Genomic DNA, 25641 nt, shown 5'->3' on the forward strand with positions numbered 1-25641 from the left:
CATAGCTTACCCTTGGCTCCTGCAACCTCTTAATCACTTGTAACAGAAAGCGCAGTATTATTCGTATGTTAGTTTTTTTGTTTCCATCAAAAATCACATCCACAGTTTCTGATACAAAACATTCTTAACCTGTTTAACTGCTTCTGCAATGTATTTTGTATTTTCCCCCAGTACACTGAGAGTGTACTGACATCTCAAGAAAAAAAAAAAAAAAAAAAAAAGTGCCACTTTAAACTAGCTGATACATTTACCATATCTTATAATGCTTTGGTACTGCTACAGCTGGTAGCACTGTCTGTTTACTTATGAGTTCATCCAACTTTAACCGTTCAGGCTAAAATTTTCCACTCCTGGTATCTGTCTTAATCTCATTTTTTTTTGACTGAAGTATTTCATCCAAGAATGAGTCTAAAGGAAAACAAGAGGGGATAAGTGTTTTATTTTTTTCCCATGCTTCAAACAGTCTGATTTTTATTTTTTTCCCCAAAATGTAAGTGCCTGTCTCCTTTTAATGAGTGAAACGGAGTCAGCCAGGAAAGTGCTTTTTGTCAAGAACGCATCTTCTGCCTTTTATATGGAAATTTATCCAAATATAGCCAAGCCACAAGCTTTTGAAAGAAAATACTGATAATCAGACTTTGCACATGCGCAGTAAAAACTTGTTGAAGTTTCACAGCTAATGTACTGGAACAGTCTGTTTACAAGAGGCATAATCCAACTGAGACTCACAGAGCCTGATCAGTTTTCCAGCAATTACTGGTACGTGCTCCTGAGGTCTGTTCTGGGGGCAGGCACTAGGAACGAACACAGGACATGTCTCTCTTCCGTTTTCAGGAGTGACCTTGATCCTGTTGCAGGCACCATGGATGATGCAAAGAAGCAAGACGATGCAAAAGAATGCAAAGAAATACAAAAAGCTGTCCCTTGAATGTATGGAATACCTTGCAAAAACACGACTAAAACTTTGGATTGGGATTCAAGAACTGACAGTGGATGAACAAATTGGCCAGAGAAGTGAAACTTGAAGAAACTGGAGAGAAGGCAGGGAACCTAAGCAGAAAGGAGTGGGACTGTAGGCAGAAGAAATGGGGAGATGAGATAGAAAATATCAGACAAGGTACTAAGAAAGTGAAAATTGCTTCTGCTAGAAGGTAAGGAGCACAGATGGGCTGTACTTGGAAGAATGGATGAAACACCTGTGTTGGAAAAAAGAAAGTGAACACCATGACAAAGCATTTTCATTGCCCTATAGTACTAGTAAAGCATAAACTCCTACCACTGGCTCAACTGCAACGACCTGATCAGTCCTGTGAATACTGACCTACCACGGGACAGAATTCTGGTTTTAAAGGCTTCTTCTTTTTTGTTTTGATACTATAAAGTTCCATACAGTACACTACAGGACATTAAAAGAACACATAACCTCAACTTAGAAGACACAAAATTGCCCTTGCAAAAATTACTATATAATTATTTTTTTTTTTTGTGCCTAGGAGGCCCATTCTCATCTGTGTGATTACACTGTTTTTCCGTATGACCTCTGAGTCATTCATTTTGCAGGATGGACTTATTCCGGGGATGAAACAGGAATGTTTAATTTGAAGTTGCTTCTGTAATCACTGTCTCCTTAACTATAGAACCTAGTAGGTATACAATGGATGTGCACGATAAAGGTGGGCTGCAGCTCCTGGAAGCGGGCACTGCCACTTTAGGGAAAAAGTTCACCTATGGTGCAATTTGCTTAGTCCAATCCTTTCTCAGTTTGTGCATAACTAGGTATTTTCCAAGACAATTAGTATGCTTGCTATCTTTAGCAAATGATAATGCAACCAAAAATACAGAAAAAGAAAACAGTACATTGCTTGGCTAGGACGCTATTGCAGCTAAAAACAGAAGATAGCTGGCAGGGAGGGGCACGGGCTATTTCCCTGGCTTCTACCCACCACAAATCACCCATTGCCTCACTAACACTGCAGGGACAGATAAAAGAAACATGAGATTGGCTTTTCCACAACTGTAAGTCAAGAGATGGAAGATCAACAGCCTTACCCACCTATCACTAGAAAGAAACTGTTTCATTAATTAAACTTGCATATCTCTACATGTGCAATACGGTGCCTGGAAAGGTGTTATTTCTTGGCAAACACATTGCACACTTGACAAAGTACTTTGACAAAGTACAAGCAAAGCAGAGACAGAGCATCACTGCCTGATTTTTATGTATTTAAGTATCACCGCTGATTAATTATTTCTGGGTTTTGCACTGTTCTGTATGCAGTTAGCTCTTCATATGGAGAAGAAAAAACAAACAAACACATATTTAACTCTTTTGAGCACCACAGAGCATGTAGTGCCAAGTTCCTATTTTCAGCTCTTTCGAGGGAGAGGGTTGGTACTACCATCCTCCAACACAGCCACTTTCTTGTCAGGCAAGGGAACACCTTCTTGCCAGTTGTAATCTTACGTTTGTTTCCTAACTTTCTACGTGAGTTTTTGTTTGCAGATTCAGAGTCCTGGTTTAAAAAAAAAAAAAAAAAAAGCACTAGAAACAACATTGCCAATAGACCACCTTCTCCTTCAGCAACCTTAGCTTAACTTTGGCAGCTTCTCCTGTATTTCCTTCTTCCTCCACTCACCTCGGTCAGTACAAGCGAAGACTGGGAGTGTACTGACAGGCATTTTCTCTGCAAACTCCTGCCATTATGTAATTCATATTCTTGAAAACGCATAGCATGTTACTATCATCAATACTGAAATAATCCATTAAAAATACCAGAAAAAAATTACTCCTTTCATGTACTAACGAAGATAGTGTCATCTATAGGAGGTGCTTTCTATGCCTGTGATTAAAGGGAACAGTTAACAACTGTTCATAAAGGCAACATTTAAAAAACATATTTTTAAAATTAATTCAAGGGATTTCCCTTCAACAAAAATTCTAGACATCTGCAGTTTCCCCTGCTTCTAAAACATGTATACAATTAAACTAACATATGAACAAAAAGCAAAATTCTTCCTTGAATTATAGGCATATTGAATAATTATGCATCAGAATTTCAGACAAACACTTTTGTCAATATCACTTGACACCAACAAGCAAAGTCAGGCTGGAATGCCATAAAATATCTCCAACAACACTTGATCATATTGATAAAAAAACAACTACTCCAATTTACAGGACTCTGTTAAACCAATCTACAGATACGTCAGGAATGCAACCAGCTGACTTCAGATGGTTGAAATTCCAAACTCCCAATTTTCACTGATTAGTTTCCTCTTCAAAACTTGGCACAGAGGTTTGAGCGATGGCAAGGCAATGCACCACTCAGTCACTCCACAGTAAAGTTTCACTGTGGGGGGAAAAAGTGATTCAGTTCAGCAGATATTTGAAAAAAGTTTCCAAATCACTCTACAGTATTTTTAAATGTTAATGCTGTTATTCACACAACTGATGAAGTGATTGGATACCATGGATCTTTTTCCCTCTTCCTCTCCTCTGTGATATATGCATTCCATTCACTCTTTGTCAGAATAAAAAAAAAAAAAAGTGACATCTCAGACAATTCCAATTGTCAAATCAAACCTCTCACTCCTAGACTGCTGAATAGTTCGGAAACAAATGATACACATTTTGTTTTTAATTTTGAGACGGTTATACAAATTAACGTTTTTATATCATGCTATTACTAGACATAAATGAAGGTCTGAATCTTCAGCAATCCTTAGGCATATCCTGCACTGTCCAACTTCAAATAGTACATAGATGTCCCAAATACTTCATTTATATATTACTAAATTGTCTTTGGAGAAAGATAAAATCTCATGATTTCTGTATGATGAGGTTATCATGAGAACATTACAGATCCTACTGATCATTTCTCCCTGGCGTGGAGAATACAGGCTATGCCTGTCTCCATCTATACATTAGCACATTTTTATGTGGCACCTAGCTTTTTAAGTCCATGTTTTCACAGTTCTTTGCACAACAGGGTATTAGAGCACGACCCTTGGACTCCTAGATGCTAGATTAGTTTAAAATAACTTAGAAGATTATGTTGCAAGTAACTGAATTTTAATTAAAAATCATAAGCCCCCGGACAAAAAAAAAGTATATAAATTTTATGATTTTTGCCATGTTACATACATTTAACTAGATTAATAAATAATTAACCTAGTAATAATCACTTGATGTAAAAGAGTTGACTTTGTGTACACAGCACGTTCATGGAATAAAACTGTTACAGAAAGCTTCTGAAATTACAACAACCTATTTTTCTTCATGATTTCAGTCATCCACTTTCACATAATATATTCAAATTATAATAAGCACATCATAATACCTTTTTTTTTTTTTTTTTTTTTTTTTTTCCCTACTGCAGCCTTCAGTTGTTGAAGGGAGTTTCATAAAGTACAAAGAGATGCAGAGGAAATGCACAACTGTGGTCCAAGAGCCCCATCAAAGGTGTCTCTGTGCAACTCTTGAACACGAGGGACAATTGACCAAACGAAGTAGGATGTTTTACAAGCAGTATCTCTGTGCCACTGCCTGGTAAGGTAAGTCTAGCAGTGGTAATGCATTCTGTATTAATATTTATGAAGTTCTGCTGCAAATATCAACATTGAAAGAAATGCCAGTACAACCCAAAGTAATGTAAACCCACATAAGCTTTTAATAAGTTTCCTATACAGCCACAAAATGTCAGAGTACCAAACATCCACACAATCCCACATTGTTCGAAGGGAAAATTCCTGACATAAAGTCAAGGTTGTTTCCTCAGGAAGAGATAAGTCATCATAACCCAGCTTTTCCACTTATGTCAAACACCTACTCTACACAAATCTCAAAAAGAGAATAAACAAACCACACAGTAACTCTTTGGGAATAAAACGGGCTTTTCAGTTGAAAAAAATAAAGTTACCTTAAAAATACATAGCCATCTATTTGTCATTTTCTCATTATCTGAGCATCCCAACAACATTCCAGAATGCATGCTTCCTTACAGCTTTTGTGAAAAGGCCTTCAGAGAATTACATTTTCTGTTAAACACAAAATTAAATATTTCCACTTACACCTCTGTTGAAAATTTAAATATGGGCAATACTTCAATGGAGATGTATGGAAGTAGTGGAAAACATCAAAAACTCTTGGGCAGAATGCCAACAAGCTGGTGACTCAGTCCAAGATCCCATACAGCAAGGGAACTTGCCAATGCCTACCTATGTGGTTAGGTGACAGAGCACGTCGGTTTTAAATGGACTCAACACAATCCTGCGGAACATTTCATTCCGATTTAATTAGGATAAATTAGAATTCTGCATCAAAAAAAGCCTTCCACTGGAAAGCTGGACTGACTCATACCAGTCAAAATTAGCATCATCATCATTAATATTCTGTAGGCACTGAAGTGAATGGAACAATTTACCCCACCGTGGTAGAGCTAGGGATTGGCCCTGAGCCTCTTACCTAACCTCAGCTTAGTCTTCCATACGTTTTGGCTTGTTTTTTTTTTTTGCAAATTCAAACAAAAGCAAAAACATAAACTGTATCAAGAACATACCTTAGTCAATAGCTAAAGAGAACTTAGGCTGTATGTGCGTTTTGTGTTGCTCTCCATGGTGAACCTTGTATATGAATTCCTCTGACTATTTTTTCCATGCTGTTTGCTGTAGTGTAACTGAATCACAGAACAGTCACCATCTGACTTTACAAGTTCCATACCCAGAGCATGGATTTGGTCACGTTTACCACGTGCCTGCAGACCGAACCGCATGGGTGCAACCTGGGAACCGAGGACTGCAGAAAGAGAAAGGAAACGAGCTGTGGGGCAAGCAGGGCACACAGCACACTGAGTGTTAAACGTCCTTACCAATAAGCCACAACTCACTGTGTGTCCTACAAAAATTACATTAAATTAGATAAAATTGACTTTTTAAAGGGTTACACTACTCTGCCTTACCAAATTCACACTGCACAAGCAGGCTTGAACATCCAGAGCTGCCTTGTGAACACTCCTCAAGCAACCCTCAGCCTGAAGTTAATTTACAAACACGCTCACACATTCAGCCACTCACAAAGAGCTAGCGACTTGGCAGTGCTTGTGAGAATCAGTAACAAAAAGGGTTCAGTAAATAAATGTTCCATTTCAGTCGTTTCCTCTGTTCTGGTGACAAAACGCAAACAAGTTGGCATTCAAACTCTACTCTACTCACGCGCCCATGTAATTCTCCTTCCTCTAATACAGGGGGAAGTAACAAAGACTTACATCGATCCTTCACTTTGGAGGAACTTAAGACTACGCTGGGAGAATCTTTCTGCATTACAAACAGCTTATGGTCGCAGTAAGATCCGACTACTGCCCTGTGTGAAGGAGAGAAGCGCATTGCTTGTTTCCTGCATGCAGAGGTGCCGGGCAGCTGTGTGCCTGGCGGTGGGCACGAACAAAGCGTGGACACGAGGCGCCGAGGAGCGGAAGCCACTGGTACGAGAGCATGGCTCTGATGGAACTGCCAAACCACTGCAGCCGATATCAGCACGTCCTAGGTTCGCTCTAACCAGAATGCCTAAGGTTCACTTTTATGAACCGAGCTGTCAGTCATGTAAAATGAGTTCAGCTATTAATGAAAAAAAACAATAAATGTACAATAATGAGGAAATGACCTAATGGACCACGGCACATTGACTTAATTTGTTATTAATTAACTGCCCTTAGGAGAAACTGTAGAAGGAGTGGCTAAACACGAGGATAACTTAAGAGATTATTTTCTTCTCCATAAACGAGATTTTCTGTTTTGCTATGCTCCGGAAAGATTTAAAAAAGAAAAAGTATTAAAAAAAAAGAGAGAGAGAGACTGTTCTCTGCATGCTGTCAAGGCCTCTGGTACATGTCACTGATGGTAAATTAAATTAAAACCCATGTGCTGAAGCATTTAATCAGGAAGAACAAGCAAACAAGATGAAACACTATCAGCCTTGTCTTGCTTTCATCCTGGCATTTATAGCTAAAACTGTTCTTAGCAACTTCTTTTTTATAGTTATATTAATTACCACATTCTAGAGAGAAAAATAGCCTCCAAAGCAGTCATGGCTTCTCTGAGGGGAACAGAAATACCATTAAATAACAACTGTGTAGAGTTCCATGCCTAGGAGGAGCTACATCATCTACAATTTCTCTTTATTAAAACTCTCGGGTAGTATTAACAACTTCTTTATAACTGCATTTATACACGCAACCGTGGCAAAGATGAAGCAACAGTATGCTCACCTATTTGGTTTCCAGAATTAACGTGAAAATATTTTCACTTATGTTTGCCTACTACCAATAAAAATCTGGAATGGCCAGACCACTCCTCATACTGAACAGCACTTCTTGTCACTGTCTAATTCACAAGCTCCCAGCCCTCATCTCTCCATCCTGCTTGTCATTCTCAACCAGTTTTCTCTACGAACCTTCCTTCTCCACCACCTGGGATTATCTGGAATTACTTCTTTCCTCCAGCTCATTTCTAACTTCCTCACCTATCAGCTTTTGCTCTCCAAAGAGATCTTTCCTGGAAGCCTTTTTGTTATATTTCGTAAATCATGCAGAATATTGCCCCACTTTTTGCCTTGGTGCAGTAAGGGACGAAATAGATATGGATTAACACAAGGAGATGCAATATATTGAAAAGGAACACGGATCCCAAACAAAGGCTTATCACATGGTGGTAAAACCCCCTAGAGAGTAATTCAAAGCAATACACAAGTGTTGGGTACCATCATAATGAAAGGTTTACTAGAGAAAAGCAGAGTTCACATGTTGGCCACTGAAATATTTGTGTATCACTTTTAAATGCAAGTGAGCAAATTCAGCACTGCTGATTTACCAAATTAACACCCACTAAGCAAGTTTATTTCCCTTTCCCTTAAAATAAAAATAAGAAAAAAAATCCAAACGGCAATGTGTAACGGGGACTATACTCAGAGGCTCAAAGCAACTTTTCCATGTTTTCCCTTTCAGAAAAATACTAAACCAACTTTGTTGACATTGGTTCTTTTCAATCACCTTCTCTGGACTCAATCAATGGACTTTATTCCTAAATAAAGCAAATGCAATAACCACTAGACTACCAGGCAAAAGACATTCATCTAACCTGCTTAAGTTACTTTTTTGTTATCCTGATCTTATGTTCTGTTACTACACTGCACTGTGCAGCCTTCCACTAAATGTGACAGGATTTCAAACAGGCAGAAGAATCACACGTTCACTCAGACATACGTGGCCTGATGTGTCAGCACACTGAGAGCACGCATGAGCACCCTGCTTCTAATAACCACAGAGGAGCTTCTCGACATTTGCAACATGACATTACATTCATGGCCCCAGTAAGACGCAAGTATTAAGATGAGATACTTTAGGAAATACTTAAGTGACACAGCCAGGAACAGAATATTTTAGCATGGTAGAAATTGCTTGTGTGGAGAAATACTAAAACCTCACTGGCTTCCCGCATACAATGGGAGACTGCCCCAGAGCACAGAGCTACACCCAGCCAAACATTTTTGAATGAAGCAATAACACACTCAGTTTTATTTTAAAATTAACGCAGAACAGATTTTCTCTCCAATAAGCTAGGAGGCCAAAATCAAAGCACTGAGTTCAGATGCTAATAAAAGTAGCATCTGCTACAGAATGCACACAGCACCATGGAAAGATACTTAAGTGATCAAAGCTACTGGGTACTGGCCCTAATGCTATTTAGATCCTAAGCAGCCCTTCCAGAATGATAGCCTTATCTTAGGGGACTGAGAAGTAGGAAGACTTCATAATATGGTATATTCCAAAGCCAGTTTTTCATTTCTTGCATGGAAAAAGTTTAACGTTTCTGTGACTTGGTTTCTCTGTCTATCGAATCAGAATTGCACACGCTGGTAGATTTAGTGACTGCTTTAAATCCTTCAAGGGATGTTTTTAGGTAACTACTATATTACACATCTACTTTTAGTATTCACCAAGACACTTTTAGAGTAAGTACATGAAAAATACTCAAAAAATTAAAAACCAGTGCTCAACTTAACTTCTTGACTATATGAACATTTAGCACATTAGGGAAAACCAACAGCTGCCCAAAATTAAATACAAGAAATCCAGACTTACATTTGTGTTGCAGAGTTTATATTGCTTGTAGGTGCCAACGCATACAATAGCTGCAGCCCTTTGAGGCTGGGGCTGACCCTGGACTGCCTGATGGGATGCAGACCCATGATGGCTTGAGTCACTGCTATGAAACAAGTTTTGAGAGACTGGAAATGAAGATGTCTGATAAACTGAGGGTCCCAGGACTTGGTGTCCAGCTTGAGGCCCCCCTTCTTCTTGATAAAGATTCCCATGTTGAAGTGAAGGGCTAGCTGACTGGCTGTAAGAGTTCATGAGACTTGGACTCTGATGAAATGCGTGGTTCCTCGATGACTGTCGCTGCCTCCGAAGTTTCTGCGGCTGCTGACCAGTGTCAGTTTGTAAAGGCAAAATGTAAGGCACTTTTCCATATCCATACTTTCCTGGACCAATAGGATTTCTGTTTCTGCTTCTAAAAACAGGGAGAGAGAAAAAACAGTTACTGAACGAATAAGTGAATGAGCTATTGGATACTCACATAACTTGCTATTTGTCTAAGTTACTCAGTGCAAAGCAACAGTGGGGTGGTAACTTTGGTGTTCTTTTAATCCACAGGACTCTCCTTTAAGATGGAAATACTGAGAATCAAAGCCATATTCCTGAAACTCATAACCATGTTCCTGAGGAGCTTGAGATACATAACAGCAGGGAATCCCTACTGTGGATTTGGGTAACGACAGAGGAACATTTGAATGCAGTATGGCAAAGATCATTAAACACTTTCTATCCATTTAAAAGGCCTCCTGTGGTTCTGCCTCATTTGCTACTCCAATATAAACAGAGAGAAAAAGGATGGGGAAGATAAAAATATTACTAAAACATATCTGGAAAGGATGACAAACACAGGAAAACAGTCTTATTATGGTAGAGAACTTATTTTTTCCTCCCTCTGGCCAGCAGATTTAAATTTTACTTTTTGTTTTTGTTTTCTTTAAAGATACACAAGGTATGGATTAGCAACACATTTAATTAATAATTCATGACCTGCCAATTTATGTTTTCAAGATAAAAGCCCACCTTTCATGGTACATTACTAAAACATTATATAAATGTTTGACAGAAACAGAAGTTTGATGCCTGCTCTCTTGAACACGAATCTCCTTTTCACTTACTGCAGACCCCATGTTTTGGGCCATGTTAAGCATGAATAAAACCACATATGAGAAGTATAGTAAGGAAAAACCAAAGGCACAAGAGCTGTATTTGAGGAGAGAGTGTCTCAAAGGAGATGTCCTCATGTGCTGTCCTCAACGCTGAGGTTGATCCCCTACCTGAGCACACGTTGTACAATGCACAACTATGACAATAGCTTGAGAGTTTGCTCACCAGCACCCAGGACCCAAGGAGTTTCATTCACTCCTAATGGATCGCGATGGACAAACTCAGGCACAGGACTTGAAACCAGCATCACACAGCGATGCTAGTGCCCCACAGACGTGCCCCACCTCTGGGCACAGAACTCTGAGCCAGCCGGGAGGTGCTTGCTGGAAAGCTCCGTCTCCCACACACCCACAGAAACTCAGTGGACCCAGTCTAGAAACTCCCCTCCAAATTACAAATGAAATGAGTAATACGACATTTGGGTCATAGTACTGGAGAGGATTAAGCCTGGAATTTTATCAGCAAGCAACAGGCCCACTTGCACTCGTTTTTCTTGCCATCCTGTGCAGCTCAGCGTCCCACCAGGTCTTGTTCTACTGCAGCAGTCTGAAGAAAAAAGTTCACAAAAATATTTCTCCCAGTTGAGAGCAATCTGTGAATACAGCTGTTCTGGTTAACCTTTGCAGCTCAGGAAGGGAGACACACTTTAGAAAAGGTCATTTGCCTTCTGTCCATAAAATATATTTATATACTTTAATACATATAAAATAATAGACTTGAACTGCAGTGAAAAACAGAAGTGATAAATTGACATTCTTGTTTTCTAGAAACTGCAACGCTACAGGTATCAGACAGTCACCAGATCAAAGACTTCTCGTTGGGTTTGTTTTTTTCTTGTGTTTGTTTTCCTCCTCAGTCTTACATTCTCCCCAGACTCTTGTTACATGGAAACCGTGGAAGCCCTTTACTTAACATTCTAGCTTTGGGGCCACGTGGGGCTTTTAATCAATCTTCCTGGCTCAAGGATGTGTGAACAAGAGTGTTGATTTACGCTGGCAGATAAGCGGCCAGCACTCTCGGGCTGTTTATACCAGTTAATCTGCTCTGTGACCGTGATGGCCATTGCCGAGGTGGGTTTTTGGTGGTTACAGTAGAGAAAAGCAGTACGAGGGTTTCTGGTATTAAGGGAGGGGAAAATTAGCTTCCTGTAAGGAGACAGGACAGGAAATATAAAGAAATTATGAATGGCAATTAGTTCAGAAGATGAGACTAAAAACAAGGGGATTTAAATGAGCACAGTTTTGTGTGTATGTTGTTTGCTTCTTTGCTTATTTGTAAATGGCCATATCAATTGGCTTCTCCTACGTTGCTGCCATTTCTCATTTTTAACATAACCCTTAATTTCCAAACAAGAGTAAAATCAAGTTAAAAAAAAAAAAAAGTCCTCCTTTCCTGAGATTTCTGGTCATATTTTGTCACTCTGGAAAAACTTCAGTATTAGAGTTCTTGCGATGCACCTGAGATTTTGGAGCAAAGTGGTTCATCTTGGAAAATAGATTCAAGTCCTTATTCTCACTGGCCCCAGTCTCTAAGGAGTCTGACCAAAAACAGTTTTCTCGCCAAGCCGACCACACCAAACCTGAAGGGTCCAAGACCCAAAATTCAGCAGCAGCTCCTGGCATGAAGGAAGGCAACGTTTCATTGCAGGGAGCACAGACTACGTGGGCTGCTGTCCCAAAGTGCACGATGGCCTGCTTCATGCCAGTGCCCTGGCAGGGACAGAGAGGCTGCCAGGTCTGTTGCAATCAGCTCCTGAAATTTATGATCTAGTCAGGTTGCTTGCATTTGGCATTAGCAGGGGGAGAAAGCTGAGAGTAACAGCAACAAGCCATTTGCAGACCAGTACAAGGGTAGGAATATGCTTCTGTCTCAGCCTTCTAATGCCAAATTTATGGCAGCAACAAACACTAGAATCTTCCACAGAGGAACAGCTGGACATGTCTGACCTGCCGCGAGGATGTGCTGGCTGGCAGTCTTGGAGAGGTTGAGCAAGAGGTCAGAAATGAGACTGATGTTTGACTGCTCATCTCCACTTCAGGGTCATGAATAAGAACTGAAGGATATGTAAGAAACTGCACGCAAACTAGGACTCCCCAGCCTGGAATAAGACAATGAAATGCACAAATCCCAGTCTTAAAGATAGCATAAATATTATAGGAAAGACAGACTCATTGTTGCACAAAGTGTCCAAAAGCTGCTGGAATCAACTCGCCAACTTATTTGCAGAAACTAGGAAAAAATGATTTTGAAGGAAGACATTTTCTTGTAAAATGGTTGATTGCTGCAACAACCATTCAACAACAGCTTCTAAGAAGTCAAAGCAGTAACAACAGTTACTACAACAAGTACTGTTAGTTACTATTTCATCTTGACAACTCCTTCTACACTGTAATCAGAAAATGGTGTTGAAATCCCCACTGATGAAGAAATGAGGCACCATTTCTGGTATCCTAAGATGCCAGCACCCTTCTGATGCCATGACTGCTTGCATCAAGGCTCACCCAGGGTGAGTCCACTCCTCAGAACAGCCAGGGCCAGCATAACCCAACTACAGCCGCAGTGTGCTGCTGAATACAAGTTTCATTCTGCTCAGGTGGTGCAGTAATTACGATCTGGAATTTTCACTGGAACACCCTTCCTATGAAACTGAAGGTTAACTGCTTGTAGCTGGGAATTTCACATTTCTTTCAACATACAAACTGCTGGAAACAAAGTGGAATACTCAATGTCTAGTTATTAACATTTTTATTAGTGTTTATGCACTCATTTAAACCAGTATTGCCTAGATGGAAACTATTCTTAGCTCTGTCTGTTTTGCCTTAAAGCACCTTTCCTTCACACTTGGCAACATCCTTAAAAATTAGGAATGTAGTTTGTTGCAATGCAATTAAGAAGATTGTAAAAATAGCTTGGTGGTAATTAGCTTTTGTATTTCTCAGGGTAGAAACTTCATAATCAGAATTGAACTAACCTTGGTGTCACTGTTTGATTTGTGCTAATTCAAACCAGCTCTGATCTGCTGGTAGGAGACGGAGGTAGGCGAAGCCCTGATGGCTCTTTGGGAGTTTTCAGTTGACAGCAGGACTTATACTTACTAATTCCTTCTCATGACCCTCATTATTCACTTCTCCTCCTCAAAACATGGTTTGGAAAGCTCCTCTTTATTGTTCTTTTTTTTTTTTTTTCCTCCCTTTTTTTTTTTCTTCCCCATTTTTTAAATTCTTTAAAACAAATGAGCAAACCAAGCAACCAACCAACCATCATCACAACTCAGGTCAGAGCTGGGCTGCATTCTCATTTCCTGCAACAAGTAAAGGAAGAAAAAAGAATCGGCAAGTAACAGCACCCCCTCAACCTTGTGTCTTACCCAGACTTAAGCTAGAGTGACATTTTAAAAGCAGGAGACGATGCATATCTAGGTATGCTAAAAACCAACGGACTCATCTTTCTTAACATAACAATGATTAAGAAGAGCATGAGTAGGATGTTGAGGATGTACTGCCACAGAAGCGAAGTTTAACAACTACAGCCAACATCTCCCAGGCAAAAACTGAAAACCCAGAATGAGCAAGATGTGAGCTTTAAACAACTCTGACAAAGCTTTTGCTATGGAAAACCAGAGGGGAAAAATGCCACCAAGAACAGAGTTATCATCTAAAGGCAAATTATTGCTTTAGAGAAAATATACGTTGAAAAGCAAGTAACAGCACAAAGTGTTTCATGTCAGACCATAGCCAGTAGACATCTCTGATCTATTGTGTTTATCTCAAGGAGAGGCATAACAGCTGTTTAGTGCTGATCTGGCAATCTTGTTAGGCGTAATTCCCACATACACACACACCTCCCTGATAGTTCAGACAAATCTGTTTAGCACTTTAAAAAACAAAGTGATGAGCACCTTTAAACTTAAGCCAACCAAAATATATTCTTGATTTCAAAAACACATTTGCCCAGACAAGTACAAGAAATCAGTCTTTGAGCTGTTAGTGTAAGGACTGTAGCAATTATATGTTAAAATATGTATTATTGGCTAGTATTCTTATCGGTCTCATCATTTGCAATTTCTCTCATGTTAGGGACAAGTCAGCTGAGAATACCAAGAACTTTTACAGCACATTTTGAGCAACAAAAAACAACTTTGTTGCAGTAGCTTTTCCTAACTGTAGCCCCACACATACGTGTCCTTCAACAGGCAAATAAATGCATTATCATTGCCTCAGAGCTTACCATCTAAGAACAATGCTTTGAACCTCAAGTGTTCTTGAGGTTCACTAAGAATGAAGTACTTCCTGAGCTGGTGGGAGGGTTATTTATATTGACAGAAACCCTCTTTGAACCAAGGATACATAACATCTTTAAAATACACAAGTAACATTACAGATTTTCTAGGCTTTTACCTGCTCTCTGAAGTGCTCTTCACAAAGCCACTCTCATACGTATCTTTTCATTCTTTCCCTTTTTCCATCACTTCATTTCTCCTTATACTTCTCCCATAGCTCTCTAAACAGAGGTTCCCTGGCTCACTTCCATCTGAAGCATAACTTGATTTCTTTCTCCTCTGATGTCAGACAAAGTAAGGAATGCGTTTTACATGAGCTTTGCATTAAATCCTTCAACTTATCTCTCTATCAGAATACTTCTCTTGTAAATGAAGAGCTGCAAGGTTGAACATTAGCAAACATCTTGTTGATGACACCACAAAAGACTTGTCCTACAGTTGAAATGATGCCTAAAACGAACCCAAAGAAACTGCTAATTCCCTCCCTTTCCAGTTACCAACCTTTTGCTCAGTTTTTCAGGGAACAATGTAGTAATAATTTTCTTAGGACTTCTGCTCCCTAAGGCAATTTCCTGAGCCACCAGTTTCACCAGGCTTGAGGAGGAAAAACTGCACACCAACCTCAGGCTTTGTGCTGTTTCATTTATCCAGATTTACTCCTTCCTACTGAAAGGCAATATTCTGTAAACCGTAACAGACAATTTCCTTGCCTCCATGCCCAGTCACAACCACCACTGTTATGGAAATCTACAGCAGCTCATCACAGAGCATTCAGATCGATGCGAAACAAACACCGGGCATCTTCTTTTAATTTTGTTGAGATTTTGGTCAAGATTTTTGGCTCAGCCAACCGCACACACAGCCTGATGCTGCTCTGGGTGCCCAGGAACCAGGCATGCTTTGGGCTCCTCTTTCTTCTTCTCACCTGGGGATTTGTGCTTTTGATTGTGTAATTCTTTTCCATTTTCTGTTTGTAAATGAAATATTCCAAAAGTATGCATCTCTGATTCCCACTAGAAATTCAGTCCTAAATGAGCTCAACCCTTTAGAGCCTTGTCAAAGCCTTACGTTTCAGTTCCTACTACCCTGAGTGATTTTAAAAAGACTGTAGGCATACTTAAATCAGTGGGTCAAATCCTCTTCACCTAAATCAGTTACATACATTCTAACTTCGATCTGTGGATAACCATAGCAAGATTTAACCTAGATATTTTGCTATGTTCCAAAATATTATCTAGGAGCACACATTACTATAACTGACAACTTGTAAAGGACACTACCCATTTGCATTCAGTTCAAGTATTTAATAAATTCGATTGCACTGATCTTGTTTCTGAAGAAAAGTGACTTATTTGCTATTCCTATCAGCAGTCAATTTATTAAAATTTTGTTCCAACACATGAAATGTAATTAAACAAAAAGTAAGTGGAGACCAAGAAGTCTTTGCGGACAAAAAACTTCAACTTTAAACGGAGTGAACAAAAAAAAAAAAAAAAAAAAAAGAGATCCTAGTTACACAAGTTTCTGTTACAGGCCAAGTGTGGGTATATGTATTTTCAAATGCACTTTATTATTTTTATTATTCCTAAAAAAGCATCCTTAAAATTTTCAGATACTGCTTTTTTCCGTCATATGTGAAAACTGTAACTGACCTACAACTGTCCTACTCAATCATTTGCTTTCTAGCCCTCCTACTGCTTTCAATTTTCCAGCACATTTTAAATGTTCTTAGACACACAGCTAATAAGGTTTACTTTAAAAAGACTGTCCACCCCACATTTTTGGCTGCCTTTTCTTAACTCACAAAATAAACTGTCTTATCCTGGTTTGTACCTCATAGTATTTTTGCAGATTCTTTCACAGGCATCATTAACAATGAAAATGATATACTGGTGCTGGGGAACATATTTCCCTCTGCTCAGAAGGGGAAGCTCTCAATAACCAGGTTGATCCACATGAAAGCCCACTGTGTATCACCTCTCAGTACTGTACCACAGCGCCGTGCAGTTTTGCATTCCAGATACTCACTTTTCACCAGCTATAATTTAATCTGGAGAAAATCATTTCAACATGAATGAAAGAAAGAAGACCTTTGACTCTGTTTTATGTTACGAAAACGCACGCCTATCTGCTCACTGACCTAGAAAATAGCCTTAAAGTGGTGAGCAGTTATCTTTGCCACATGTCTGGTCACAAGAGAGTTAAACCACCCCTGCTGAGAATAATGTCACACATTAGAAAGTGGAGTCATCATCACCAAATTTGTTTGCTGCATTATACCATGTTATTCACACCTCATCAACACATTTCATTGCAATTAAATTGGTGTAGGCATTGCTTTTACTCTGATTTTCATTATCAAGGTACCTAAACCAATGTAACTAAGTCGTTTGGTTTACATCTCTTGTAACCTCAGCATGATTTCTGGATATTCACTATCCTCCCACTCCCCCCAAAATCACAAAACCAAGTTGGTTTAATTTTGTGTAGGAGTCAAAAAAGGAAAAAAAGGATTTCAGAAATTGATGTTATGCGATCTGTTTTAAAAGAGATATCCTTCAATCCATTATGATTATAAAAACACGTGTTGTGTCTGAGTATGCATGTGAGTATTAAAACTGCTGTGAGTATATTTGACAGGGATGATTCTTCTGTCATTTCTGTAAAGTATTATAGGCCAAAATATTTATCCTGATAGAATATGAAAAATGTCACTAGGTAAATTGTCTCTTGGGAGCAGGTCTCAACAGCTTGAATTAATACAAGACAGATACACCTGGACTATCGCAAATGATTTTTTCCATCCTCAGAGATCATGACTAATAGCCCTGTCTAGCACAGAAGTAATTTATTAGTACACAAACTTCCCACCTTGGCTTTTGCTTATCTCCCAGCAAGTGCTACGTAACCTCATTTGTATCATGTCAACGCTGAGTAAGGACTCCATAACTTGAACCCAGATCCTACGGTCTTCTTTTTCTATGACCAGAATAATGCCTCTGATCACACGAAAGTTTCATTGCGAGTCTACAGGTTCTGCCCCTGAGCTTTGTCTTCAAGGTTTTATTGAATAACATCACCATTCGGTGCAAGGAAGCACATAACCCTGTTGAGATGTATCAAAAACATGATGGGAGCTTTGTTGCATTTCTACCCCTTTCTGACCTCTCAGTAATTCACTGGAAAACTGCACTGTGGTGTGCCTGATGGTACACGAACAGCGTCCTCGCTTCCCTGCCTGTCCTCCAGCACCCCACTTCAGGAAAGCCTGAAATGTTCAGCAGTAGGAGCAAGGAAGTGTGAGGGCTGGCTTGCAATAATAATATTGTGCTAGGTTTTCAGTTTTGGTAATACCACTCAAAGTATGCTCACAGTAGCATAAAAAAAACTGATAGTAATTAGGTAATAATAAGTGAGATCCAGAGACTATTGCGGGGATTAATAACCCGATGAGAGGTGGGACAGCACAAAGTCAACCTGAGGTCACAACAGCTTCAGTTCGCTGTTCGTTTTGCCAGGAAATTCCTCACAGGGAGCTCTTTATTGCTATTAGAAGTTGTTTGGAATTTTATTCAGAATGAAAATAAACATCTTTCTCATATGGCTTTAAATCCCCCCAAGTGCCACCAAAAAGAATTCTTTGATTACTACTGTTGCTTTTTAGATTTTTCTGGAAAATATTTCCTCAGAACAGGATCAAATCCTTCTCTGCCTTCCTCCTGCACGCACATCGACCCCCAATAAGCTTTTATAACCGTGGTGGGTTTGGGCTGAAGTGCATCACGTTTTCTTTCTGTTAGGAAAATAATGAAAGGAGAGATGGCTTAGTACTTGAGCTGGGGTTTCTAGTCCAAATGTGAAAATGACCTAACGCCCACGCCAATAAATATAAAGCCTGAGAACTGGAGCAAATACTACTTTCTTGAACCTGAGGGTCAACTTCTGTCCACCTCTACCAATTGGAGCTGACTAGAACGGGTAATAACAATTACACCAGAACATGCAGCTAACGATGCTTACATTGGGTAAGGAAATAACAACCGGATTGTGCCTTCAGAGGTTAACTTTGGCCCTGCCGACCAAATGGCCCACATTTGCCTGGTCAAAGTATCCATGAAAGGAGCTTCCTTCATAAGGAAGCTGCTTTGACATTAAACGATACGCTCTTCCTTCCCACTGCCCACAGCCCTCGAAGTGCACGCAGGGCACCGGGCAGCACAGCAGACTTTCACGTCAGCGGCTGGCAGCAGAACAAAAACCACAGAGCTACGGCCGTGTGTGGACTTGATGATTTTTGGATTATATCCTCAGTGCAAATCTTTCCTCTCTATCCATTTCCAAATACAAAAAGAGCTTTAGGGAAACCCTTTCCATAACAACATATTTCTTTAAGCATGCGCTATTTATCTAAACCTACTTATTTCATTATTCTGTTGATAAACCTAATATGAATGTTATTTTTTCTTTCTGCCAGTAAGAACCACATATGTTGGTGTTTAACCCAGCACAAAGCACCCTCAGCACTTATAGATGGACACAGAGGTTTTGCCTCTCCACCATGAAAATCCACTTGCAGAGAAAGTAAAGGTGGCAGTTGCAAAGCATCCTAACAGTTGCTTGAGATAGCTGAAAATTGGAAAATAAGCAAGTCCAGCTGCCTCTTAATGGTCTAATCTAAGTATTTTTAATGCTGGAAAGTAGCTGACAATTCAAACTGCCCTTTGAGGGTCTGTGTGTGTGATGGATGCGCGATGGGTGAGCCCCACACTGAAACAATGTGGAGCCAAGCACAGTCAGCAAGTGCATGTAGAGAAGAGAAACCAACAATTCTCTCACCAAAAAAGAGACTTAGAAATGCAACATTTAATAAGTACTGTAACCTAGTCCACGAATGATATTTCCTTTCAAGATGCGTTTTCACTCTTAAACCATTTGTCATCCTTTGGCATGCCCTTATTACTTTTCCATACGTGCCTCTCTTTAAAGATGCCTAAATACTTTCATATTTTTACATCATCTCCTCATTCTTGTTTTTTCTCATTGTACGGTATGCTCCACACATTTTGTCCGGAAGAAGTAGAAAACAAGGCTGTGCTAATGGGAACTCCACTCTTCAAAGCTGCAAAGAGCTCCCCTCCTTTGCCAGCGGACAACCCAGAGAACCAGCAGCTTCTTTCTGTGTTTCCATCCTCATTCCAGTGACTATCATTTCCTAGCACATTTCAGTTATGCAAGAACTCACAATGAGAAAGAGGAGAACGCTTAAATTTTACATGGCTAAATGTACTTCACATGACTTTACATTAGGCTTCTCGGTAGGCTGTAGGTACCTCAAATCCAAGCTTCATGTGGAGCTGTGGTTTCTAAAGCCTAACTTAAACACACATGAACTAGCATTCAAAAACTGAAAATGTGAATATCCTCCTTCACAGACAAGGTACTTTACAGTTTATGATAGATAAATTATATGTTGAGCTTTGCTAAAGGAACTGAACAGTTCTTTGTCAGCTGCCTGGAAGTAGGCAGAGAACTTTTCCACTTGTTGCTAAATGATACAAATATATTTGGCTGCTCCGAAGGACTGCTGTTAAAATGTGTTTGCCTTGGAAGCCATCCCATTCCATTTTACCACGCTGTCAAGTGTGAGCTTATCTCAGTCACAAACGTTCATCCCTCTTTTATTGTTTTATGAAAGTCTCCTAAAATTACAGCTTTCATATAGTCCAATACAGCAAATAGAAATATCCCTGAAAGTTTTCCCTGACTGTATACACTGTGAAAACAGATTTTTTTTCCTAATAGCCTGATGTCATTTTCCATTATCAACCATTCAGTGAACATTTAACACTGTTCCAGAGTAAGAAAATCCTATCTAAAGTAACTTACATTTTGAAATTCATTTTCCTTATCACCAACAGGACCAGAAATCTTCTTTGTAAAGAAGGTTTGTCCTCTGGACTTTGTAAATTAAGGGAAACTTAATTTTTGTCATTCCTACAATTTCATTTTCAAGTAACATTTCTCTTCGCATTCTGTTTTCACAGTCACCACCAAAGAATCTGAAAGTTATGCAATACTGCAGGCTTTAAAGCCACCAGGGACCCTCCTAATACAAGATGGAAATAACTTATTACGCAAATAAGATTAAAACACCAACCTTAAATCCACAGTCTTTTGCCAAGGGGCAGTGTAAGGGCAGTGGGGGTGGATATCTGCTGCGATACAGAAGATTGCATTGTGCACTGCGATTTTCAAAAGCAAAGACCTCCATCACGCAGGAAAGTGGAGCCATAACAGACATTACAGTCATATTAGTATTTCATATTGCAAGGCGTTTACTAGGAAATAGCTTCACTTCTGCAAGCAGTCAGATTTATTTTCTGCTCATTGTCCTCTCCCTTTCCGGCCGTAAGTGCAGCAGTTGTTTCAAACTGTTCCAGTCTCTCCCAACCTGCAGAGGCCACCAGAGCAGCAAGGCAGAGCCCAAGGGGAGGGAAGCCCAGCTGTGCCCGCAGCCTGGCAGGTCTGCTGCAGAGGCCAGGCCAGCTGGGATTTCCTTGGAGACAGAAAGTGCCAAGGGGCTGGAGCAAACAGGCTTTGAATGACTTTGTGCCGATGGTTCAAGGCCAAGCTTCCAACATTAGTAATAACTCAGCTATGTACTACAACCTGTATCTGTTACGCTGTGCAGCTCCGAACAGAAATGCATTATGCTAAATGATTAAGTAGGAAAACAGAAGAAAGAAAATACGACTTTTTTCTCAATTTGGTCTTGTTAACACTGCTCATAGAAGTCTACCTCTGGCATTCTCAGAGTTCTTGTAAGATCATCTGTGCAACATTAAAGTTATTCTCAGAACTTCGAGGCTATCCGTCTGCATGGCTTTGAAAGAAAGAGCAGTGATTAAAGGAAACGGCCAACACCTAGGATGATCAGCATCTGAACATCTGGTCCCACTCTTTGAAATTTAAGTTTTATTGAGACAAACAGAAGGAAAACAGTTTAATTTCCAATTTCAAATATTCTTTTAGACAGAGAAAGTTTCTTGCAGGGACCGAGGATGTCTTTATCACCAGAAAATGAAGAGTCATGCTGTCTTAATCGCATCAGGCTAGAATATTGCCTCAAGGTAACATTGCTTTTTTTGGCTAGGGCCAGTAAGAGGTCTTGAAAAAGGAGAGGGAATTACGGTTGACTGCTTCACCTAAGAATCCTAAAGAAGCAGATAAGAAAGAGGTTTTGTATGCTTTTTTTTTTTAAAAAAAAAAAAAAAAGTACCACCACACACACTCAAATAAAAATCACTCCACATATCTCCCAAAAGAGGGCTGAGAGGGAAAGAAGCAGAGAACTTCCACCTGCTGGAACACATAATCTGAGGAAAGACAGAATACAGAAGTTTCAGGAACACTCCCTCCCAGGGGATCTTCCATGCCTGTTCTCCTCAGTTTCCAAACTGGAAACACATCTGTTTTCTTTTCATACACATATATAAAAACCTGATAGTTTTAGCTGCAACAAATGGAAGACTAGTATCTAAGAAGAGAACAAAGCGTTTTTCCAGAAAGGAGAGGTTGTTGAAATCAATTGTAACAGCACAGTTCAATCCAGCCTTAAAGACTGAACAGCAAATACTAAAAAGTTGATAGCAACAGGTAGACTGTTTAAAATATTTTATGTATTAAAACCCACTCCACCCCCCCACCTTTATTTTTGTTTCAAACAGGAAATTTTGCTAAAAGAGGTGGTAGAAAACAAAGGGAAACAGAAAGCCCAAAATAGAAACTTTCTGGAAAAAAAAAGCAAAACAAAAACACAGTTTTGATTAGAAAAAGTGAACAGACAGGTGGCCATTCTTCCCAAAATGTTTCACAAAAAATTTTTTTCAATCAATTAAAATTAGAATGGATCTTGAAGTTAAGAATCTAACGATAAAGCTACTACTTAAGATTTTTATTATTACAAAGGAGATGGGAGCATCCAATAAGTAACAGAAAAGGAAAAATATCTCAGTAAACCAAATTTTAAAGAGAAATAAAGTAAGCTGCTTAGCACAGCTGTAAAATTATTATATATGTCCAGGGGTATTATCATATCAGTAATCAACATAGGTTTGATTACTGACTTTCACAGAAGATGGCAAACATTATGAAAGTCGGCCTTAATCTTTAATGACTTTTCCATAGGTATTAAAAAAATATTGACTCTACTCTGATGTGCCATTCTTTACATATATCATTCATAGCAAGAAAAAAACGTGTGCACAGACACCGTACCTCTTTTCTGCCTTGGCGTTATGCCTCTGGGACTGAGAATGCCGGCTGCCTCGCAGAGCTGCCCTGCTCAGGTGGCTGGTATTGTGGCCTCCTGAAGAAACAGAGGCCCGAAGGCCAGCCCAAAGCTGCTGCTCTTCATTCCTGTGAAGCGGCACAGACGTACGGATGGCAGAAATGACGTGGCCAGGATAAGCAGTCAGTGAGTCCTCGCGGTGGCGGGGATTCTGGTGAGCAAGAGTTCTCTCTGAGGCCGGGTACTGCCGCCCTGGCCGTCGGTAGCCCCTTTCGCGGTAGTATGCTGGGAGGCAGGGCCGTGTTTGCTCCATCACACCTCCACTGCAGCTCCTAGAGCAGGCAGACCAGGGGCCCCAACTTCCCCACATGCCTGGGATTCCTGCACCGCTATCTTCAGAGGCATCGCTTTGCTCTTCTATCCTCTGGGGAACCTGTAGACACAACAGATTGACTTAGGAACAAGAACTGACAGTGTAACATGAAGGTAGTACTGATATCTTTTCTAAGCCCTTCACTCTGCATCACATAATGGAACTGAACTACATGGGAAGTGACTTGCCTTATTCATTTCCTGATGGTGGCTGCCTCTTCTGCTAGTACAGCAGGTCTCCTACAGCCACCATCCATTCAGATGAATGGATATGGTTTAGGACTCACTGGATAGCGTAGGTTCTCTTTAGTCCTCAACAATGGAAAACATTGTGCAATGCAAAGCTTTGCACTGAAAACGGTGTCGATATTAGCAAAAATCAGGAGGTAAGGTCATCTTTGGTGACAGCTTAGGTCAACAAATACTGACTGCTCTCTTCCACTCTGATGGCTGAACAATGGAAATTGCTACTGGCAAACTCAGGCTGCAAAAATATTTCAGGAACTCCCTTCTAATGTGGAACTTTTTAGGAAAGTGGTAACGTAAGAAGACAGGCTGATTGCCAACCAGGCAAAAATATTGCAATAGTTAACTCTTATACCACCACTTCCCTTCCACCCTCATTATTAATTCATGCTCTTCCCAGAATACCTCAAGGAAAAGAACTGCTTAGGATGACATGCCCAAACCCACATTCACAGAAATCACTATCAAACTCAATAAGCAGAAATACGAGACAAATTGTTGGTCTCAGGCATTCAGCACTATTTAGCCTGTGCACACCATTCAGCAGCACATGGACAGGGAAACAAAGAAGAGCCCCCAAAAGAGGGCGTTTTCCTCTGGATACAGCTATGAAGGATTACAAATGAGAATCACAGAATCACCTAGGTTGGAAGAGACCTCCAAGATCACCTAGTCCAACCTCTGACCTAACACTACCAAGTCCTCCACTAAACCATATCCCTAAGTGCTACATCTAAAATGAGGATGGAACCAGGCTCTCTTCAGAGGCACCCAGTGGCAGGACAAGAGGCAACGGGCACAGACTGGAACACGAAGGCTCCACCTGAACATCAGGGAGCACTTCTTCACTGTGCAGTGACCGAGCACTGCCAGAGGTCATCCAGAAAGGCTGTGGGGTCTCCTCTTGGGAGATCTCCAGAAGTCGCCTGGGCAGGGTCCTGGGCAAGGTGCTCTGGGTGCCTGCTCGGGCAGGGGCTGGGCTGGATGGGCTCCTGAGCTCCTTGCTGACCTCCACCGTGCTGTCATTAGGAATGGCACAGGCTGTTGCTGTAAGGAGAGTTAACCCTTCCAGCTGCGGTCGAGTATTTAAACAACCTGACCTCGATGTTGGCAATGTATCAGCACAGCCTACAAGTGACAACCACCCATCTCCCTGTGAACTTGTGCCCCAAGTTCTACACATTTCTGGAGCTAGATGTAGTCAGGATTTCTTTGTGTTTCACAGTGGGCAGAGTGTTTAACTTTGTCACACAGAAAATAGAGCCATTTTGAATTAAATGCACAGTTGTTGTCTCCCTTCTCCAACTGGTTAAATCACCCGTTTATCATAATGAAAGCAGGCTTCCAATGCCCAATTCTCACAATTGTTAATATGCACATAATTCTTCTAAATTAGCATCCTTTAAGCATTTACTTATACTCCAGATAGCCTTTGATCAACAAGCACACATGCCTATCTTTTCAATTGGGAGATAAAAAAGGCACTAACCACAACCAATTGCTTGCCATACCTGTACAGCCCCATTCAAGTGTCTGGCTACCTCAAAATGAGCTTTGGAGAAACAGCCATGTCCCTCTGCACGGCACTTCTCCCCACTTCAAAGGATGACCTTCTAAAACATAGCTTCTGTTAATAATTTTGGCTGAAACATTATTGTATAGCACTAGAAGATTAACATCTACATAGTTTGCCTCTAGTCACAGATAACACGCGCAGTCACTAACTGAACTGCAAACCACCCATGCCCGTCAGCACACGTTACTGATCAGCTCGCTATTCACATGGCAGGCTTTGGTGGAATGCGGTTTGCAAACATGGGTTGAATATACCATTACAATATGAAAAGCCAAGCCAGCGTAGGGTTTGTGGTGCTGCTGTGGAATAGTCAGTTGTGGTCTACATAATCTGAAACATTTCCCCCCTCTGAGGTTGCTCTCGCTCTTTCATCACCAACCACAGAAAAAACTGCATTTAATTATTACTTCTGAATAATAAAAAGCATCTGCAATAGTGTGACGTGCTCCCCATTTCACTAGTGTTATTTGAAAACGGGAGCAGATGTCTCTGTATTTAATGTCTCTTTTTCTTCTGTGGGTACCCCATTTGGCAACAACCTTTTAAATCCAATAGCCTGTACAAT

The 25641-nt window shown here is 40.3% G+C and overlaps 1 protein-coding gene across 2 annotated transcripts in view; it reads right to left on the minus strand.

Moving 5' to 3' along the window:
• Positions 1-25641, minus strand: part of THSD4 (thrombospondin type 1 domain containing 4) — a 289062-nt gene that overhangs the window by 226695 nt on the left and 36726 nt on the right. For both annotated transcript variants that reach the window (XM_082769054.1, XM_082769055.1), the window contains exons 4-5: positions 22870-23315; positions 9135-9564 (exon numbers count right to left, since the gene is read on the minus strand). In XM_082769054.1, coding sequence (XP_082625180.1) covers positions 9135-9564; positions 22870-23315 — 876 coding nt within the window. The remainder of the gene's footprint in view (positions 1-9134; positions 9565-22869; positions 23316-25641) is intronic.

This window comes from Aythya marila, assembly GCF_965140915.1.
Source record: "Aythya marila genome assembly, chromosome: 11".
NCBI classification, from domain to species: domain Eukaryota; kingdom Metazoa; phylum Chordata; class Aves; order Anseriformes; family Anatidae; genus Aythya; species Aythya marila.